This window comes from Coturnix japonica, chromosome 14 (assembly GCF_054131305.1).
Source record: "Coturnix japonica strain WE chromosome 14, WE-NBRP24, whole genome shotgun sequence".
Taxonomy (NCBI): Eukaryota; Metazoa; Chordata; class Aves; order Galliformes; family Phasianidae; genus Coturnix; species Coturnix japonica.
This window is the reverse complement of record NC_140676.1, coordinates 14,047,317-14,063,630: the sequence shown is the minus strand read 5'-3', so window position 1 is coordinate 14,063,630 and position 16,314 is coordinate 14,047,317. Positions and strand designations below refer to the sequence as shown.

Sequence of the window (16,314 nt, the reverse complement as noted above, 5' to 3'; positions counted from 1 at the left end):
ATGATTCCTCAGAGTCCTGTTGTCATTAGGTTTGATGACTAAGATTCAAAGAGGATACAAATCTTCTCTAATTCTTTTCTGACTTGTGGTCTACAATGAGCAGTTCGTTTTAGGAGAGACTGTTTAAAGGTCTGGGCACTGCTTACCTATGTGAGGTTGGTATACATGTTAATAAACAGGAGCTGTTGTGATTTTCTTCAGCTGCTTCCTGTAGAAACTGCTGTTCAGTGTGTTTTGTCTCAACACCTCCAGTCTTACTTTGCAATTAATGCTAACTTCCTTATTTTTCTCTGGCTTTCTCAATTTCCTGTTTCACATGCTGATATTTAACTCCAGCTGCGTGTCCTGCTTTTCATATCATGTAGTAATGGATGATGACAACAGTGTCTATTAGAACTAGCAGTGTATTTCTCAGAGTCACTGAGTATCCACTTATCCTGTTGAAGCTGGTTAGAAATGTTCGTTCAGCAGCACTCAAAATCAGGCTGCAGTGTTTTACCATCAGATTTTGGATATCTGTTAATTACTAATGCTTTTAGTCCTCCTGATCTGCAATTTTTGTGTTATTTCTTTACCTTTGACCTTCAATGCATACATCTTATGATGCAGTGTTCTGTCCTACTCACACGGGTGGAAAGGTGCTTTCCATCTCTACGTGCAGATCTGATGCACGGTTTTCAATTTTACTAATGGGTATTTCATAGATTGTCAGTTCCTTATGTAGATCAAGTGAAACACACGGAAAGTATTTGCTGCATTAAATTATGCATTTTCAGAATGTTGTGAAATGAATCACTCAAGCTTCCAAGTTTCATCTCTCTGTATTTTCTCCTTTGTATTTCTGGTTGCTCTGAAAAATGTTGTAGATGACATTTTAAAGCATTGTTTTTTTAATAGGAAATGGAACTAGGCCTTCTGTTCTGCTTAAGTAACTTTACTAAAATAAATGCAATAACTAAAGAACTTCCTCTCAGCAGAAACAGTGATAGGAGTTGTGGGGATGGGGAGGTTCGCCTGTTCAGTTTTGTTGCATGATGTGCCTGTGTGAGCTCCTTCCTGCTGTGGCCTGCCTAGCTGCTGTATATGCTAAGCTCAGTTCCATCACGTTACATGGGTGCCTGGCCAGACTCCAGTATAGTAACTGGCTCCAGTATAGTAACTTGATGCTCTCTCTATGTTATGTGTATATGAGACCTTCCAAGATTGATTTTTTTGCACATGATCTTAATCTCAGAAGTTTAATTCTGCCTCTCTTTTTAAGACATTGCAAGAGGGGGAGTTTTTTGTACCACTGTCTGTTACTGAGGCTGTGGGATGAACCACTCAGAAGAATCAGTGTTTTTATGGGGAGCATAGAAAAATCACCATTATATGCATTACCTCCTTATAAGTAAAGATGTGGAATTCAAAACAGACAATTGGGAAAGAGCAGCTGTGTTATTTTCCTCAAGGTCTGAAAATGCATGAGACTCCATTTTAAACAACTGTACTGAGCTGTTAGTGTTGCCTGTGTGCTGGGCATATGGTTGAGCATCAGAACCCTTTTCTAATGTCTGTGTAGGAGAGAGAGAATAAGAAATGGCTGCGTAGTTTTATCAGTATATATATATAAGCTTACAAACATTTCATACTACAATTGCCCAAGTAATCTTTTTAATGCAAATCACTGCATTTACCAGTTTATCTGCAATGGTAGTAGTGCATCTATTTAGCTGTTGGTATCAAAGGCAAAGCTGTCTTTGACAGTGATTGATGTAATTCAAATAGTGCAGAATAAGAGCAATGATTAATCTTGTTCTTTTTTTTTTTTTTTTTTTTCTTCCCAGATTTCTCAGGGGACACAATTTTGCTTATTCATACCTTTTACTGTGGCAAAAATGGAGTATTTTCCTTACCAAAAACCAGCAGCATAACGCCTATCAGACACTTGCCTCAAGGAAATCTTATCAAAAGTCTGTTCACAGTAAGTAAAATGAGAAACTTACTTGAAGGTAGCTTTAAACTGCTTTGTATCTATTTATGGCTCAAGAACAAGCAGCTTTAACTAGAGAACTAATCTTGGCAGTCTGGCTTTTAGCAGCAGCTGTTTGCTCTTAAGTGAGAGTATTGGAGGAAATAACTTGTTGTAAAGCAGTTTGAGGTTGAGCTGCTTCCTGACCACTGCATACCATTGCATCATACCTGTGTATTCTTTTTCCTCGCTCCCTACCCCCATTTAAGTATTTACTGCAGTGCTTAGCAAACTGGATGCATGAATAGCACAACCTAAAATATTATTATCTGTGTTGTAAATGTATCTGTAAATGTATTATCTGTGTTGTAAAGATGTAGCCTCACGTTGCTATGACAGTTTTAGTATTCCCAATGTAGAAACAGGAGTCTAAATAACTCAAAATATAAGAAACAGCTAGAGGTGCTGCTGCTTTTCACTGTGCTGGGTTTTGAGCTGCATGCATTTCATTTTGCCTGTATGCCTGAGTGTTAACTTATAATGCAATTCTAAGTTAAAAACCAAACAAGCCATACGTTTTGTATCCAGTGATAATGATTTGGTATCATACTTTTCTACTTACTGAAGTAAATTGTGTGCATGTAGAGTAATTGTGAACTATTTAGTATATGGATGTTAGAGGAAACTGTAAGGTTAGAGCTTTTGCTGGAGTATCTTCTTTGTCTGAAGGCTGAAATTTGGAGCAATGTGTTCTGTACTTGAAAATAGTATTTTCTTGCAGAAGCAGAATGAAAAATGGGGGGGGGGGGGGGGGGGAACATGAAGGAAAAAACTCAAAATGAGAAGAAAATTTAGTTTATTCTAATTGCTTGTAGTTTGTAGAGGTACATTGCAGTGGAAGAGATGTGTTTCTTAATGAAATTGTGCATTTAATAAGAGGTCTCAGATTGTATTTCCAGTACAGTACAAGATACTGCCTATATATTTGTCATTCTCCCATGTAAAAGAATAATCAATACCTGGATTTGATTTAAGATGAAGCTTTGCTTTAGGGAAATTCCATTTTTATCATTGTCATTGCATTTATCTTTCTGCTGCCTTCTGCCAGAAGATAATTAGCACACTGTGAGAACTTGTGTGAATAAAATAAGGGAGATGCTGTAACTGTCTTATGTTCAGGCCCTCATCTGTTGTCCTGTTCGAATGCACAGACATTATAGCAGTAAAACTGTTTTATGCTGTTGATGGGGATGGATTTGGAAAGCTTTTCTCTCCTGCTTGTTGGCTTGTTTCTGTTGTGGACCCCTCTTTCCATTAACTTCTCATTTATCTCTGTGATCATTCCTGTAATGCCGTAGTGTTATGAAATTCTTCTCAAGCTCTATGAAAAACAGTTGTAAAAGTGTTCCTGCAGCACAGTGAGGTGGGAACATTGCCTGAGCAGTGAATTTATCTCCCTGCTTTCATCTGGCACAGGGTAGCTGCTGTACTTGTGCAGTGCCAGGAAAGCACCTCTGAGAGCCCTCACTGCAGTGACTGTAGTTGTTTCAGAAGATTTGAAGGGGATTCAGGTATTTTAAGGTATTGAGAGTCTTTAGCTTTCTGTGATGTTTCTGCAGCAGGCGTGTGCTCTAGCTTTTAAGCACAGCCTTATCTTTACAGTCTTCTACATTCTTTTATCTTAGCCTGCAATGTGAGGTTCTAATCTCTGGTTCTCCAGTAAGTCTCCTCTGAAGGTAATTTAGCAGAGTCCTTTGCCAATACTTCTAGCTTCAAGGAATTGCAGTAAATAAGCAAGTAATAAATGTTTTAAATAACATTTCTGAAATGGAACGGCCTTTCTCTTGACTAGTTCCCGCAGGGGTTTATTGTACTGATTGAGGACTTCTTCAGCACATCTTCCCTCATTCTGTTTTTCACTTCTGTATCTAATCTGTCAGGCCAGGACTCATCTACACAAGATGCCAAGGAGAATTGATGGAAGTCAACTAAATGTGGGAATTTAAAGAGGACGGCTTAGGTCCAACCAAGTCTCTTTGTACATTCTTCCATTTGTTATTAAAGTGGCCTCCAGTGGATTTAGTTTAATTCGCTTCAAAGGCAAGATGAGATGAGCCAAATTAACACCACATTTTTACTCCCAGATGAAAGTGTTTGCAAAGGAATTTAATAGACTTGGACAAACCTAGCTAAATTAATTTGGGCTGATTTTCCTGAGTTCCACTGTGTGGACAGAACCTTAGTAGCGATGTCTGATGGGAGCGTCTTTTTCTTCCTTCTTCACCTTTTGTTCCTGTAACTCTGTTTTATTCTTGAGAAGGAAGGTGGTCTGTAGCCAAATGTTGTCTTGTCTTACTGCTTGTTCAACTTTCTGTAAGTAATTTATAATTATCCCACTTCAGTTGTGAGTGTAGTGCATGTTACTTCCCGTTAGGTAGGGTAGTTATTGTCATTTTGGCTACTTCAGCTATTACCTTTTAATTTGATACCGTAACTACAGGTATTATCAGGATCTCATCCATTCAGTACAAAAGAATTTTTTTTAATCAGTCTTTGAAGAAATGGATGATTCATATTTCTTATTAGTTTTTGACCATATGTCACCTCTATAATGTCATTGTGCCTTGCATTGTAAGACAGTGATATGCCATTCTGGTAGCAGAACTCAGTAAGATGCAGCTAATCTGGATGAAGGTGTTTGTATGACATGAAATATCATATGATTATGATAAGAATACGTGAATAATAATACAAATAATGTGCTTCATAATAAATAATTTTTGAATACACACGTGTGGGTTATTTAAGCTCTGTACAAGTGCATGTATACAGTGAAACAGGTATCGTTTTTTCTCCTGCTGGCTACTGGGGAGGAGCTGAGTTGAATGGGCTGAATGTAAGATCATATTGATAGTAAAAATAATTACTTGATAAGCTCTCTTTCAATTGTCCTTGAAAATTCTATAGTATAAGGACATAGATATCTACTCAGAATATGATCATAAAGTGACCTGTGAGAGCTGTTCATAGAGGCGCAGTGTTTCATTTAAGCAGCTTTATGCATTGTGTGGAAGAGCTGCTTAATGTTTAGTATGCCAGATGTGAGTTTCTGGTGGGTGGTGTCAGCATCGTGCAAGTTTGGCCATTGCTGGAGAGGTTGTGTGGAAACTTAGAGCCTGTGTTGAGTGGAAACACTGAAATCTCTGCAGGGAGAGCTGGGAAGTCCTGAGTAATGGACAGCTGTGGAATATACATTTTCTAGATGATTTTGTTTATTGCTTAATGTGAGAGCTTTTGTTACTGAACAGAGTTAGCCTGTATTTCAGTATGCATTGAGGCTGTGTCGTTCTAGCTGGAGGCACTTGGTACAGGAAAAACTGTCTTGATGACTTTTAAATTTTCTGATCTGAAAAAGGCTGCTGCAGAATTTCTGTCTGATTGTTTCTCTTTTTTTATCATCTTGTGCTGTTGTGACATATTAAGGTGAACTTAAAGCATATGTGAGATTACAAGAATAAAATAACCCACGTTTTCATGATCTTTTGGCATTTCAAGTGAGATTCAAATACCCGAATACAGGCTTGGTAAGCATGATAGGTAGGGATGGGTGATTTGGGCACCATACTCATAGATGTGAATTGTCATTTTGGTAGTTCTGTATTGTCTGGGTTGCCCACACAGGACTAGAAAATATAATGCAGTATTTGGAGCAGCAGATGTAATCCAGACAGTACTGGATGATGCCTAGAGTAGCACTGTATCTCCATATGTCTGAATTGATTTCTGTGTGCTTTATTATACTGCTGTTATGTTTTTCCTTCTTTAGTCGTCCTGCACTTTGGCTTTTGTCTGAACTTCATGTTTATTTTCCTCCTTTCAATTACTGGGTGATTATGAAGTTAAAAAGTGAAAGTTTCTAATCTGTACACCGCCCTTCATGCAACTACAGATGCTACAGATGCATCCAGCTCACTGCCTCAGTGTGCTCACATCCACTGGTTGGGCTCCATAAATGTTCAGCATAAGTGAATATCAGTGGGTGCTGCTTTTTAAACAAGAATTCATTTCCACTCCTTTGGTTTATCTTCTCCTCCATGTTGGGTGTCATTCTGTCAGACTGCCCTCAGCTGCCATCCGTCCCATGGCAACAGAATGTAACAGAATATTGATAGGAAGGTTCAACCTTTACTGCTACGCCACCAATATCCACCTCTGACATTGTGGACCAATGTAATGGAACAGGAGACGTTTTTTTCAGCGGGTATAATACAGCAGAGTGTGTTGGATCTGCTCTAGGTGCATGTGATATGTATGAGGGTAGGTTATGTTAATGCTTTGAGTAGGCACCAGAAGCAGAGGTGGTGGTGGTTATCTTCATGTGAGGAGAGCTTGCATTCTTCTGGTGAGAGCAGTGATGCTGGTAGTCAGATGGGTTCTGAGCTCCCTGTTGGCAGTGAATTACTGACTGCCTTCTTCCTTACAATTTATCTTCTTTTCTTCCTTTGCAGTCTTTTCCCAGGTCCATCTGGATATGTTTTTACAGCTAATAGCAATTTTCTGGCAAAGAGTATGATTTTCTAAAGGCTGTTTTGTGGGGTTTTTTTTGTTGTTGTTGTTTTTCTTAAAATACCTCTCTAAATCTGAGAGAGGTAAGAAAATGGTTCTTTCTGAGGTTAAAAAAGAAAAAGAAATGAACAATAAAGAAACTCCCATCTGGGCTAGTTCAAAATTATTAAGGGGTGATCTGTATTTTCAGATTGTGAGCGTGCATTATTCGGGCTTTGTACAGGGTTTTATTCACACTGAGTGGTGGCTGAAGGAATAGCTAGACCACCTGCCATCTGTGATAATTATGACTAGAAATAGTCTGCTGAACGAAATAAAGAAGTGTAATAGTTTATACAGTTAGTTCTAACAACAAAATACTGCTGTAGTAAGAGACGCAGTATTTTGCCTTTAGAGACTTTTTTCAGTAGAACTGTTAATTTTTATGGGTTTAGTAGTGCCACCTCTGGTTTGTAATACTCCAGAGACTTGAGCTTGAGCCAAGTGAGGCTTGGACGCTGTATGAGAAAGGAGTTTCTGCAGCAGGCCGCTACTGAGTTGCATGCATAGCAGGGGTTTTGGTTGTCTCTTACAACTTTGGATGTGCTTAATTCAGCACAGGTAACATTTGGAATTTTCCAGCTTCAGTCAGCACATCTCTGCATGCCTGATTTCATCTTTAAGTGGTCTGTAATGATGAAGCAGTGGTAACTTCAGGTAATCAGTGATGGGTTTGTTCTTAGTTGCCTTTCAATTTTAATGTTGATGAACATGTGGGTGTGTCAACCTTTCCATTTTTTATGCAGTTCTGTCTGAATAAACACTACTAATTCAGTCTGTGTTGTAAATGCAGGTCTGATGAGTACCAGGAAAAACTAAATAGCGTAGATGAGTTTGTGCAGGTGTTCTAAGCACTGCTGGAGGACTCGGGTCTTAGAGACATGTATAGCATAGGACACAAGCACATAAGCTGCATTCAACTGAAGCGTTCCTCTCACTGTCATGGATTTGAGAGATCTGGTTTGATGTTGTCTTGGCACTCAGCATAAATCATTTGTTTTCTAGCTGCAAAGCTACTATTTGTTTTATAATAGAATCTGGATACCATTTCAATTTATATTGTTGTTTCTCAGGAAAGCAGCAAGTGCCATCTCTGGCTTTTATATGTTTTCATCAGCTGTTGTATGCGGGGGTAACCAGTTTTCTGCATGTAGCCAGAGAACCTTCTGTGTTACCAGAAGGAACTTTCACAGAAAGGATCTTCATTACCCAACCATTGCTGGAATGGATTAAAAATAACACTCCCTACTGTTGATGTAGTTGCTGAGTGTGTTCTGATTGTCATATAATCATGAGGCAGTTCTGAGGTGTTTGCTGATGGCATAAATGCAGAGGTCAGTCCTGTCTTCAGATGTTAAAAGGATGTCCATTCAATCTAAAGTGAAGAACACTGAAATAATGCTGATACTGAGACAGCTCCTGAACTGCCTTCTTCAGACTGAGAGGCACTTAAGTTTTCAAAATGTATGAGCAGTCTAGCACACAGACATAATGACTGCACTTGATTGCCCAGCTGGTGTGTTTTAAATCACTAGTCATAGGCTCAATACGACTGAGTCACTGAATATTAGAATCTGAAATTTGTGAATGTTTTGTATCATTCACCAGCAGCAAGTTCTTCTAGCTTGGTCCATATGTTTCCTTCCTGCCAGTTAAGATTTGTCTCATACTTCTAGTCCCTGAAGAAATCTCTTGGATCTGGTTTGTTATGGTCTTTTTGTGTGGATGTCAGGTTCTGTTTAATGTTGTTTCAGGTGGTTTTTTTTCCCCATTTGGTTTGTGGAAAGGGTTTCTCCACCAGGAAGTCAGCTACAGAGATACTGGAGGCTGGAAAGATGCCCGGTTTAGCTGCAGTGTGTTTTGTGCTCTGTTGAATTGTTTGCCTGGAGGTCACCTGGCTGAGGTTTATTAATTGGGACTTCATTTATCTGTGGCTGACTGTCCTGTTGTATGACTGTGATGTAGTTTATACTGTGCACCTTTATACTCTGCTTTCCACATCAGCTTTTTGTATTAAAAAGGAATATGCTACATATTCTGAGACCAGAAGACTAGTCTGTCCTTACACGGTCCCTTGGTGGTTGTCAGTCCACTGTTGCTGAGGTGCAGATATATGGCCTTGGTGTGTTTCGTACGAACTTCTGTGACATGGACTGCACATGCTGAACTTCATGTAGATCTCTGGAGGACTGGCTGCTCTCCAGGTTGCTGTAAAGCACCTCCACCACTGCTAATTACCTCAGATACTGGGTACCATTCTCAACTTTAGTCCATTTGCCTTGGTAGCTTGCAAGGTCTTCTTTCAGAGGATGCTTTGCCTTCATACTCAACAGGGGCTGCATGTAGAATATGTGGATTGTTGCCCCTTTTCTACTCCTTTTGTTGACTCTTTAGCCCTTAGGGTTGGATCTGAGCTGCTAATGACTTTGTCCTTCCCAATGAGGCCTCAATACCCCAGTGTCAGAGAAGACAGGTGGTAATTCCCTCTGCCTGGGTGGCACCTGTAATCTTTCTGCATCACATGAGCATTCTGGTTACACAGTTATATCTGAAAAACCAAAGGGCTATTTCTACAAGACAAGACATTGATCCTAGAGGCCATTCTTCATTTCCTCATGAAGTGAGGGAAAGGGGAGGAGGAGGAGTAGGAGGGGAAAGATATAATTGTTAATTGTCTTAATGAGATCATTTCTGGAATACTGGGAGATGGCAGCAATATGAGGGTCAAATACCAAATTAGACTTTAGGCCGTTGCTTGATTATTCTCCCATGGAAAGAAAACAGTAATTCTTTCTGCTGTTGCTGTTTGCTGTTGTTAACAAGCCCTGAGTTTGCTAATCCTGTCCAGCAGCTAAGAACCCACCAGCTGCTCAGTCACTGTCCCCTCAGCCCTGCAGAGAGATAGGGGAGAAAACTAGAAGAGCAAAAGGAGGAAAAAGTCATGGATCAAGACAGAGGCAGTTTAATTAAAATGAAGGATGGAGGAGGTGGGGGGGAAAAGCAAGTGACGCAAAGACAATCACTCACCACCTCCCACAGGCAGACTGATGCCTAGCCAGTCTCCAAGCAACAGCTACTTTAGAAGGGCTCTCCTCCAGTTTTATTAGTGTGCATGACATTTACATGGTATGGAGCACCCCTTTGGTGTGCTGGGGTCAGCTGTCATACTTCTGTTTCCTCCCAGCTTCTGGTTTGGTGAGGTAGAGATGGCCTTGATGCTGTGTAAGCACTTCTCAGCAATGGCTAGAACATAGATGTGTTATCGACACTGTGTTAGTCACAAATCTAGGAAGTCAGTTAATTAAGTCCATCTAATTCTGACAGTGTAATGGGGAAACAATAAGTTATGGAAGAGGTAGTGAGAAAGCAAATAAAAGAACAAATACTAAACTGTCCTACACGTGTTAGTGTTAGTAAAGCAAAAGAGCTGGAGGCTAGTCAAGCATTTCAGTGTTTGCTAAATCAATGTATGAGCATTTCTATCCATACAGACAAATGATTGGGTCTTAGTGTTTTGTATGAACAGCGCATACATTTAGTTTGACTATTTAAGCAGTGGAGTTACTAAGAAGCTGCAGATAAGAAAACTAAATAAAAATATGAAATGTTAAAAAATAATAATGATAAAAAAAGAAAACTAGGAAGAAAGCGTGAGTGACCAAAAACTTCTAGGCTAAGGCAGAGATGAATGATAAATACTGTTAAATATTATAACTTGAATGTTCTAGCATTGCTGTTAGCACTGTTTGATGAAGAGAGGAAAACTAACATTTACATCATTTTGGAGTATGTTCCATAACTTTGTTTCTTTTTCTCCTTGGCAGATGGATGCCTTCTAGCCAATTGGCGAGTCCTTCTGCTGCCTTATGTCTGGCAGCATCTCTGAATGATCGCATGACTCTTGATATGGATGCAGTCCTGTCAGACTTTGTTCGGTCCACGGGGGCAGAACCAGGTCTGGCCAGAGACTTACTAGAAGGTAAGCCTTCAGGACACAACTATTTCTTATGTCTGCGGCTTTGTTAAAGCAAGAGCCAGTAATAAAAAGAAAGCTGTAGCCTCTGTTGACAGACATTTCTTAGTATTTTGGTTAGTAAGCCAGCTCTTGTCGTCAGTTGACCATAGATTTCATCAAAGTAAATGTTTTTGGTAAAAGCCTTAAAAAGTTCTTAGTGTGTTAGATTGCTTGCTTTAACTTACTGACAATCATATGCCCCGCCCAGGGAGTGGGGGCACAGGGCTTTAGCATAATTTTGTCATTTTTAGCTGTCTGAAAGCAGTTTTAAATGTTTTGATTCAGTGGCCAAATCACTGAAGTGAGTCTGAGATGGTTGTACTGTAGACAGAGAAGCCAGAGATGTTTTGGGGTCCACATTAATAATTTGGTGCCTAATTTCAACTTGATGGTATGGGACTCAAAAGGCTGCAATGTTTAAAACATCTGAGAGGCTGTATGAGAAGAATAACTGGATCTTTTTAGTAATTTTATTTTAGCCTTAAGCTTAGAGGCTTAAAAGTGGAAGAGTATCTTTGATTTTGAAAGCATCTTGTAGTGGTCATTTTTGTTTACTTCTTCTGATCTGGACGTGGAAAGATAAGTGGGGATGGAAAATTAGAAATGATTTAGTAGTTATCTATGTAAATTGCCATCTGGTTCTGTGGACTTTTTCAGTTGACATTTTTGGTTGTTGTTCTTTTTTTGTAAACAATATTCTTTGAGAAATTTTGCACCAATTACTAAACAACCGCAGCAGGTTTGGGGTGTATGTTAGAGTATGCATCTACTTTTTGCAAACACAGTCTTACTTTACAGTGTTTGCAATGGAACTTCTGTATTTTGCCATGTTTTCTTTTCACCCCAGGTTTTTCAGTAATAAGAAGTGATGTACTATTAATTCAGAGGTGTACACAATTTTGCATGTAAACAAAAACAAAACACACAAAACAGTGTATCTCACTATGAATATCTTTATTGTCTTGCTGTATTTAACAGAGTCTTCACTTCTGTCTGACCACTTTGATCAACCTGTTATTCTAACCTGGAGTTAATCGCGGTCTCTTATTTTTCTGGTTGCTTGGTTGTGTGGTTTGTTTTGTTTTGAAATTTGAAAAGGGTTCCTCTGTATCAGAGATACTTCTAAATTGCTGATTTCTTTTTTTCGTTGCACTGTTCTGCAAAATTTACACCATACGTATTAACAGAAATTGGCAATAAGCAATTTAATTTTTCTGAACGGACTAATAGACACGTGCAATTAGTACCAATTACTGCCTCCTATACAGGAATTTATCGAGGTAGAAGCATTACTGCTAGTCCTGGTCAAGATTGTGCTCATAGGAAAACTTCAGCACATGCAGTTAATGAATGTATTTTGTGTAACAGCTGTTAACACTGGCTGTGCCTCATTCTGTGGGTCAGTAATTCACTCAGTGGTTTCTCATTAGTTTAAAAAGGACATAGAAGAGACTGCCACACTTACGTCACTGTAATTATCTTTTCTAGCAGTCACAGTGTGCAGGTTTTGCAGTATTTTACTGACATTCCTGCTGACGCGCTGCCTGTGATGTGGCAAGCATTTAAATGCCTTTCATGCACATCTCATTGCTGTGAAGACAGATATAATGAGTCAGGTATTTCCCCCAGATAAAATGCAGCTAATGTCACAGCCTTGTTTAGCTAGTTTTATAGAATACTGTTAGGTTTGCATCTGATCTGGGCTCTAGAGGACTTCCACGTAACATCCAGACAATACTGCTGACTTTCCTTCCTGAATTTGGAAATGTCCTCTGTTCTCAGTGCTTTGCACTCTGTTAGCAGCTCTGAAAGTGTTGAAATAACTTTTTAAAGATAGAAATATTCAGAAGGGCAACTTCCCACTCCGTGGTGTGCAAGGCTATAGCCAAAGTCTAGCACCTGGTCTTGGAATGATGATGTTTGTATAATAATAATTTCAATTAAAAATATCAAAACAGGCTTACGTATTTCTGAGAAGTTTAATGATTCAGTTTTAATTTGTATTCCTAAAATATGTCATGGAGAGCTTTGTGTCTCTTAGGGTGGCTTGTCTAGACTCATTTCCATGCAATCTCAAATTATAGTCAGTTTAGTTTTGCTATGGCCTCCCACAGTATTCCCCTGGAGAAGCTGGAAGCCCGTGACTTGGACAGTTACACTAGTGTTACATACAGAACAAAGTTTGCCTTTTGTCAGTCACATTATTTATACTGTTGCACCTTTGGCTGTGCTTGCTTTAGTATAGCACAAGGAGCTTGTGGTCAATGTATGCTTGCTCTGACATTCTGAGATAACCAATTCTAATGTTTTTGGGTAGTTGCTTACCTGACAAGGGGCTCACATTTCACAGACTGAAAAGCATTGGTTCAATTGTTTGAGGAGTTTGCTGTGCACATCTGAAAATAGATGTAAATGCAGACTTTAAAAGCTGCATCAAAGTCAAAAATAGGCTTTGGTTTTCCTAGTTATATGTAAGAAATTAAAATCAATTTCATGGTATTACAGTGTCTTTTAAGTGCATTTATAGAAGTCCCACAGCTGTCTAATCAGCTATTCATTGGTGGTTAAAATTGCAATCATAATTGTTTAGTTGATATTTTCCCAGTGAATAATGTTTCACTTCTACTTGGCTAGTCTGAAAGGCCAGTTTTAGGCCGCTTGCTGTTTTATATTCCTGTGATAATACTGTGGGAACTCAGAAATGTACAGACTTGAAGAATAGTCAGGGAAGGATGTGGAGGTGGAAGGGGCTTAACACTTAACAACACATGCAGGTGCACTTTAATGTGTCATCTGTTTTGCTTTTTAGGTTTTCTTGCGTTTCTTGAATGTTGTAAAGATCCTTTGTTCCATTGCAGTTTATTCAATACTGTGGTATATTTATAAGCAGCATAGTTTTCCTTCTAATGAAAGCTTTTAAAACCTGAGATTGCAGTCTAGACGGTCATAGAGCCGTGTGTCAGGAGTAACTCACTGATGTATTTATTGATTTATTTTCATTTGAATGTGTATTAGAATTGAAAAAAATATGATTTTCCAGCATGGCGCTGGGAAAATGTCTCCTTTCAGTGCATGGGTAGCATACACCTTTATGTCATGGACCCATGGAGTTTTGATTAATCCTATTTTGTCTTCAGAGATGAGGGACTTCTTCATTCCCAAGGGCAGTCTAAGAAAGGAAACCAGTTTTATTGACAGTATGCTAAACTGGCTGCTTCCATTCTTGACGTTTGTGCACTACCTGAGAGAACTTGAGCACAGAATTATTATTAGTTCTACACTGTCTTCAAACAGAGGTTTTGATAGCACAAAAGAATTGTTTTATGTCAACTGGGAATAAATTTATATCTGGGAAGTCTGAATAACCTCCTCGCCCAGCTTTTTCTTTTTCCTCTTGCATTTAAATATCCTGATAACCTCATGCCCTTTCCTAGGGTGAGGATCCAAGGTAGCTGAGATCATGAGAATAAAACCTGTCGTGGGACACCTATACTGCTAAGCCAAACCTTCTTTCTGCTCAGGAGGATTTCATCTCCCCTTCTCTATAGCAGTATCATTTTTTTTCTGCTCACATTGTGCCATCGTGCCTGAGCAATGAGAGAGCTGTTTCTGGGCAGAATTCTGCAGATGATCCAACTCCACATCAGAATCTATGTTCCATCAGGAACTGTAATACTCCTTGTCTAATCTAGTAGTTGCTGGCAGTGTCTATTGCATAGAACAATTCCTGCTTGTTTTGAATTGTTTTGTTCCTTTTGGTACCTTACCATATGTTTGTTTGTTTTTTTTTAATTGAAGGGCTTTTTCTTCCTCAGCACTTCTTGCATTCATTGTCTGAATGCTGCTGTGAACCAGCTAGGCTATTTTTAACATTCTTTTCAATTAAAAGAACAGCTTTTTACTTACAGTACTGAAATTCATAGTTGCTTCTATGGGTGAATTATTAAAATGGGAAACACATTTCTATCAGTTCGGTTATGACTGCAAGACTTTGCAGCGCCCCTCCTTATTGATCGAGATTCATAAGAGGCTTCTTGGTTGATAGCACTTCACACCTTCTCCAGTCTTGCAGAGGCTTTGAAGTAAACACCCGATAGCAATTAACTTCTGAGAGCCTGAACGTCTACAAATAAGTGTCTTCAGAATTGTGGCATCTCCATAACAACATAAATCCTGATGCTTAATACTTAAGAGGCAAGCAAAGAATACGTTCCTGTGGAAGTAAGGGACACCAAAAACTATTTCCTGTCTGTACCAGAAAGTAAATAAAACTGCAGGTTGAGGATAATATGAGTACCACATCTGTCAGCAAATTAAAGAGTAGGTAGAATGACTGTGACAGTTGCTTGGCTTTCTGAGCAGCATTTGACTCTGGAGATGTGGAAACTGGATCTGACACCATATGTGATGATTTAAGAATCAGTTGTGCTTGAAGCAGATCAATTTGTGTCAAGAATATCTTATAAAGACCTGAGTTCTTTACTCTGTATGGTTACAAAGACCTTGGATGTAAGTGCATATGTAGAACAAAAACAAACAAACAAAAATATATTCAATATATTCAAACAAACAAATATATATATAACTTACCTGAAAACAAAAGCTTTTCCAGTACGGTAGATTTCATGCAAACAGCCTTTCACAGAATTCCTTGGGACAGAGGCTTTCTTTTGGACTGATGGTATCCAAAATCACAGAGTGAACATCTACATCTTTCTAAGTTTAAAAGCACTTAATAAAATAGCATTCAAATCTCTCCATGCATCTTAGGCACCAAGACCTTATTGCCAGTCCTTTTGCCAGTTCTTTTCTATTATGTCTTCTCTTGAAATATATTCTTTCTAATCTTAAAATGATGCTTGCTGGTATTATTACCCTGTCTTTCATGGGGATATTAATAATTACAAAAGCTGGATGGCTGAAGGACAAGCAAATACCTTTTAAATTTGACCCAGTTTGGAAGGACAATTCGTTCTGCATTACTATAAAAGAGTTTTTTCATTAAATTGAAACATAAAACTAATTGTATTTTCATTATAATAACCTTATTTTTGAAAATTAGAAAACCAGGAATGCATTATATTCTATTGAATCCACTTGCGTGTCATGTTGTAGCAAAACTCCACATCCGTGAGTTACGTGTTTCCACTCAGTCTGTCTTACTTGGAAGATGTGTTGCTGCTTCATGCAGGTCAGTACCACTGCTTCAGGTGTCTGGTTTTGGTATAAACTTTACTTTCCTCTGTAGTGTTTTTCAGTGGTTAGTGCTTAATTGCTGAAAATACATACTGAGCTTTAGATCTCATTCCAAAATATGCTCTTCATACACTTTTACAGCAGTAAAATTGATTCTACTTAAACAGTAGTAGAAGCTTTGTTTTGAAATAATTGTGTTCAGTATTGATCTATTGATCTAATCAGGAGCGCACACTTGCCTTTATGAAAGCAAGAGTAACTTAAAACATTTCTATGGCTATCTGGACTAAAACTCTAATGATGTCCTTCTGTACTCACAGACTTGCTGTATAGATGTGGGTGAACGCAGAGGTTGCTATGAGATCAGCTAACACATAGGTTAGCTTTCAGACAGCAGGAGGTACGCAGGCAGTGATCACTTGATTAGTAGGGAGGGTAAGGGATCAGGCATAGGATGAGATACACTGAAATGCCAGTGCTATAGACGAACATCAGGTGAAGGAGATTCGTGAAATTCAATGTCTATAATAATAATGGAAATAAGAAA

General features: G+C 38.8%; 1 protein-coding gene across 10 annotated transcripts in view; it reads left to right on the top strand.

The window, feature by feature from the left end:
* The window catches only part of OTUD7A (OTU deubiquitinase 7A), a 106,054-nt gene that overhangs the window by 54,900 nt on the left and 34,840 nt on the right, over positions 1–16,314 (top strand). For 7 of the 10 annotated variants that reach the window (XM_085515006.1, XM_015872691.3, XM_085515005.1 and 4 more), the window contains 2 exons: positions 1,827–1,963; positions 10,381–10,535. In XM_085515006.1, coding sequence (XP_085371132.1) covers positions 10,385–10,535 — 151 coding nt within the window. In that variant the 5' untranslated portion in view covers positions 1,827–1,963; positions 10,381–10,384. Of the gene's footprint in view, positions 1–1,826; positions 1,964–6,249; positions 6,269–10,380; positions 10,536–16,314 lie in introns of those variants that run through there. The other 3 variants (XM_085515004.1, XM_085515003.1, XM_015872693.3) reach the window with 2 other exon arrangements.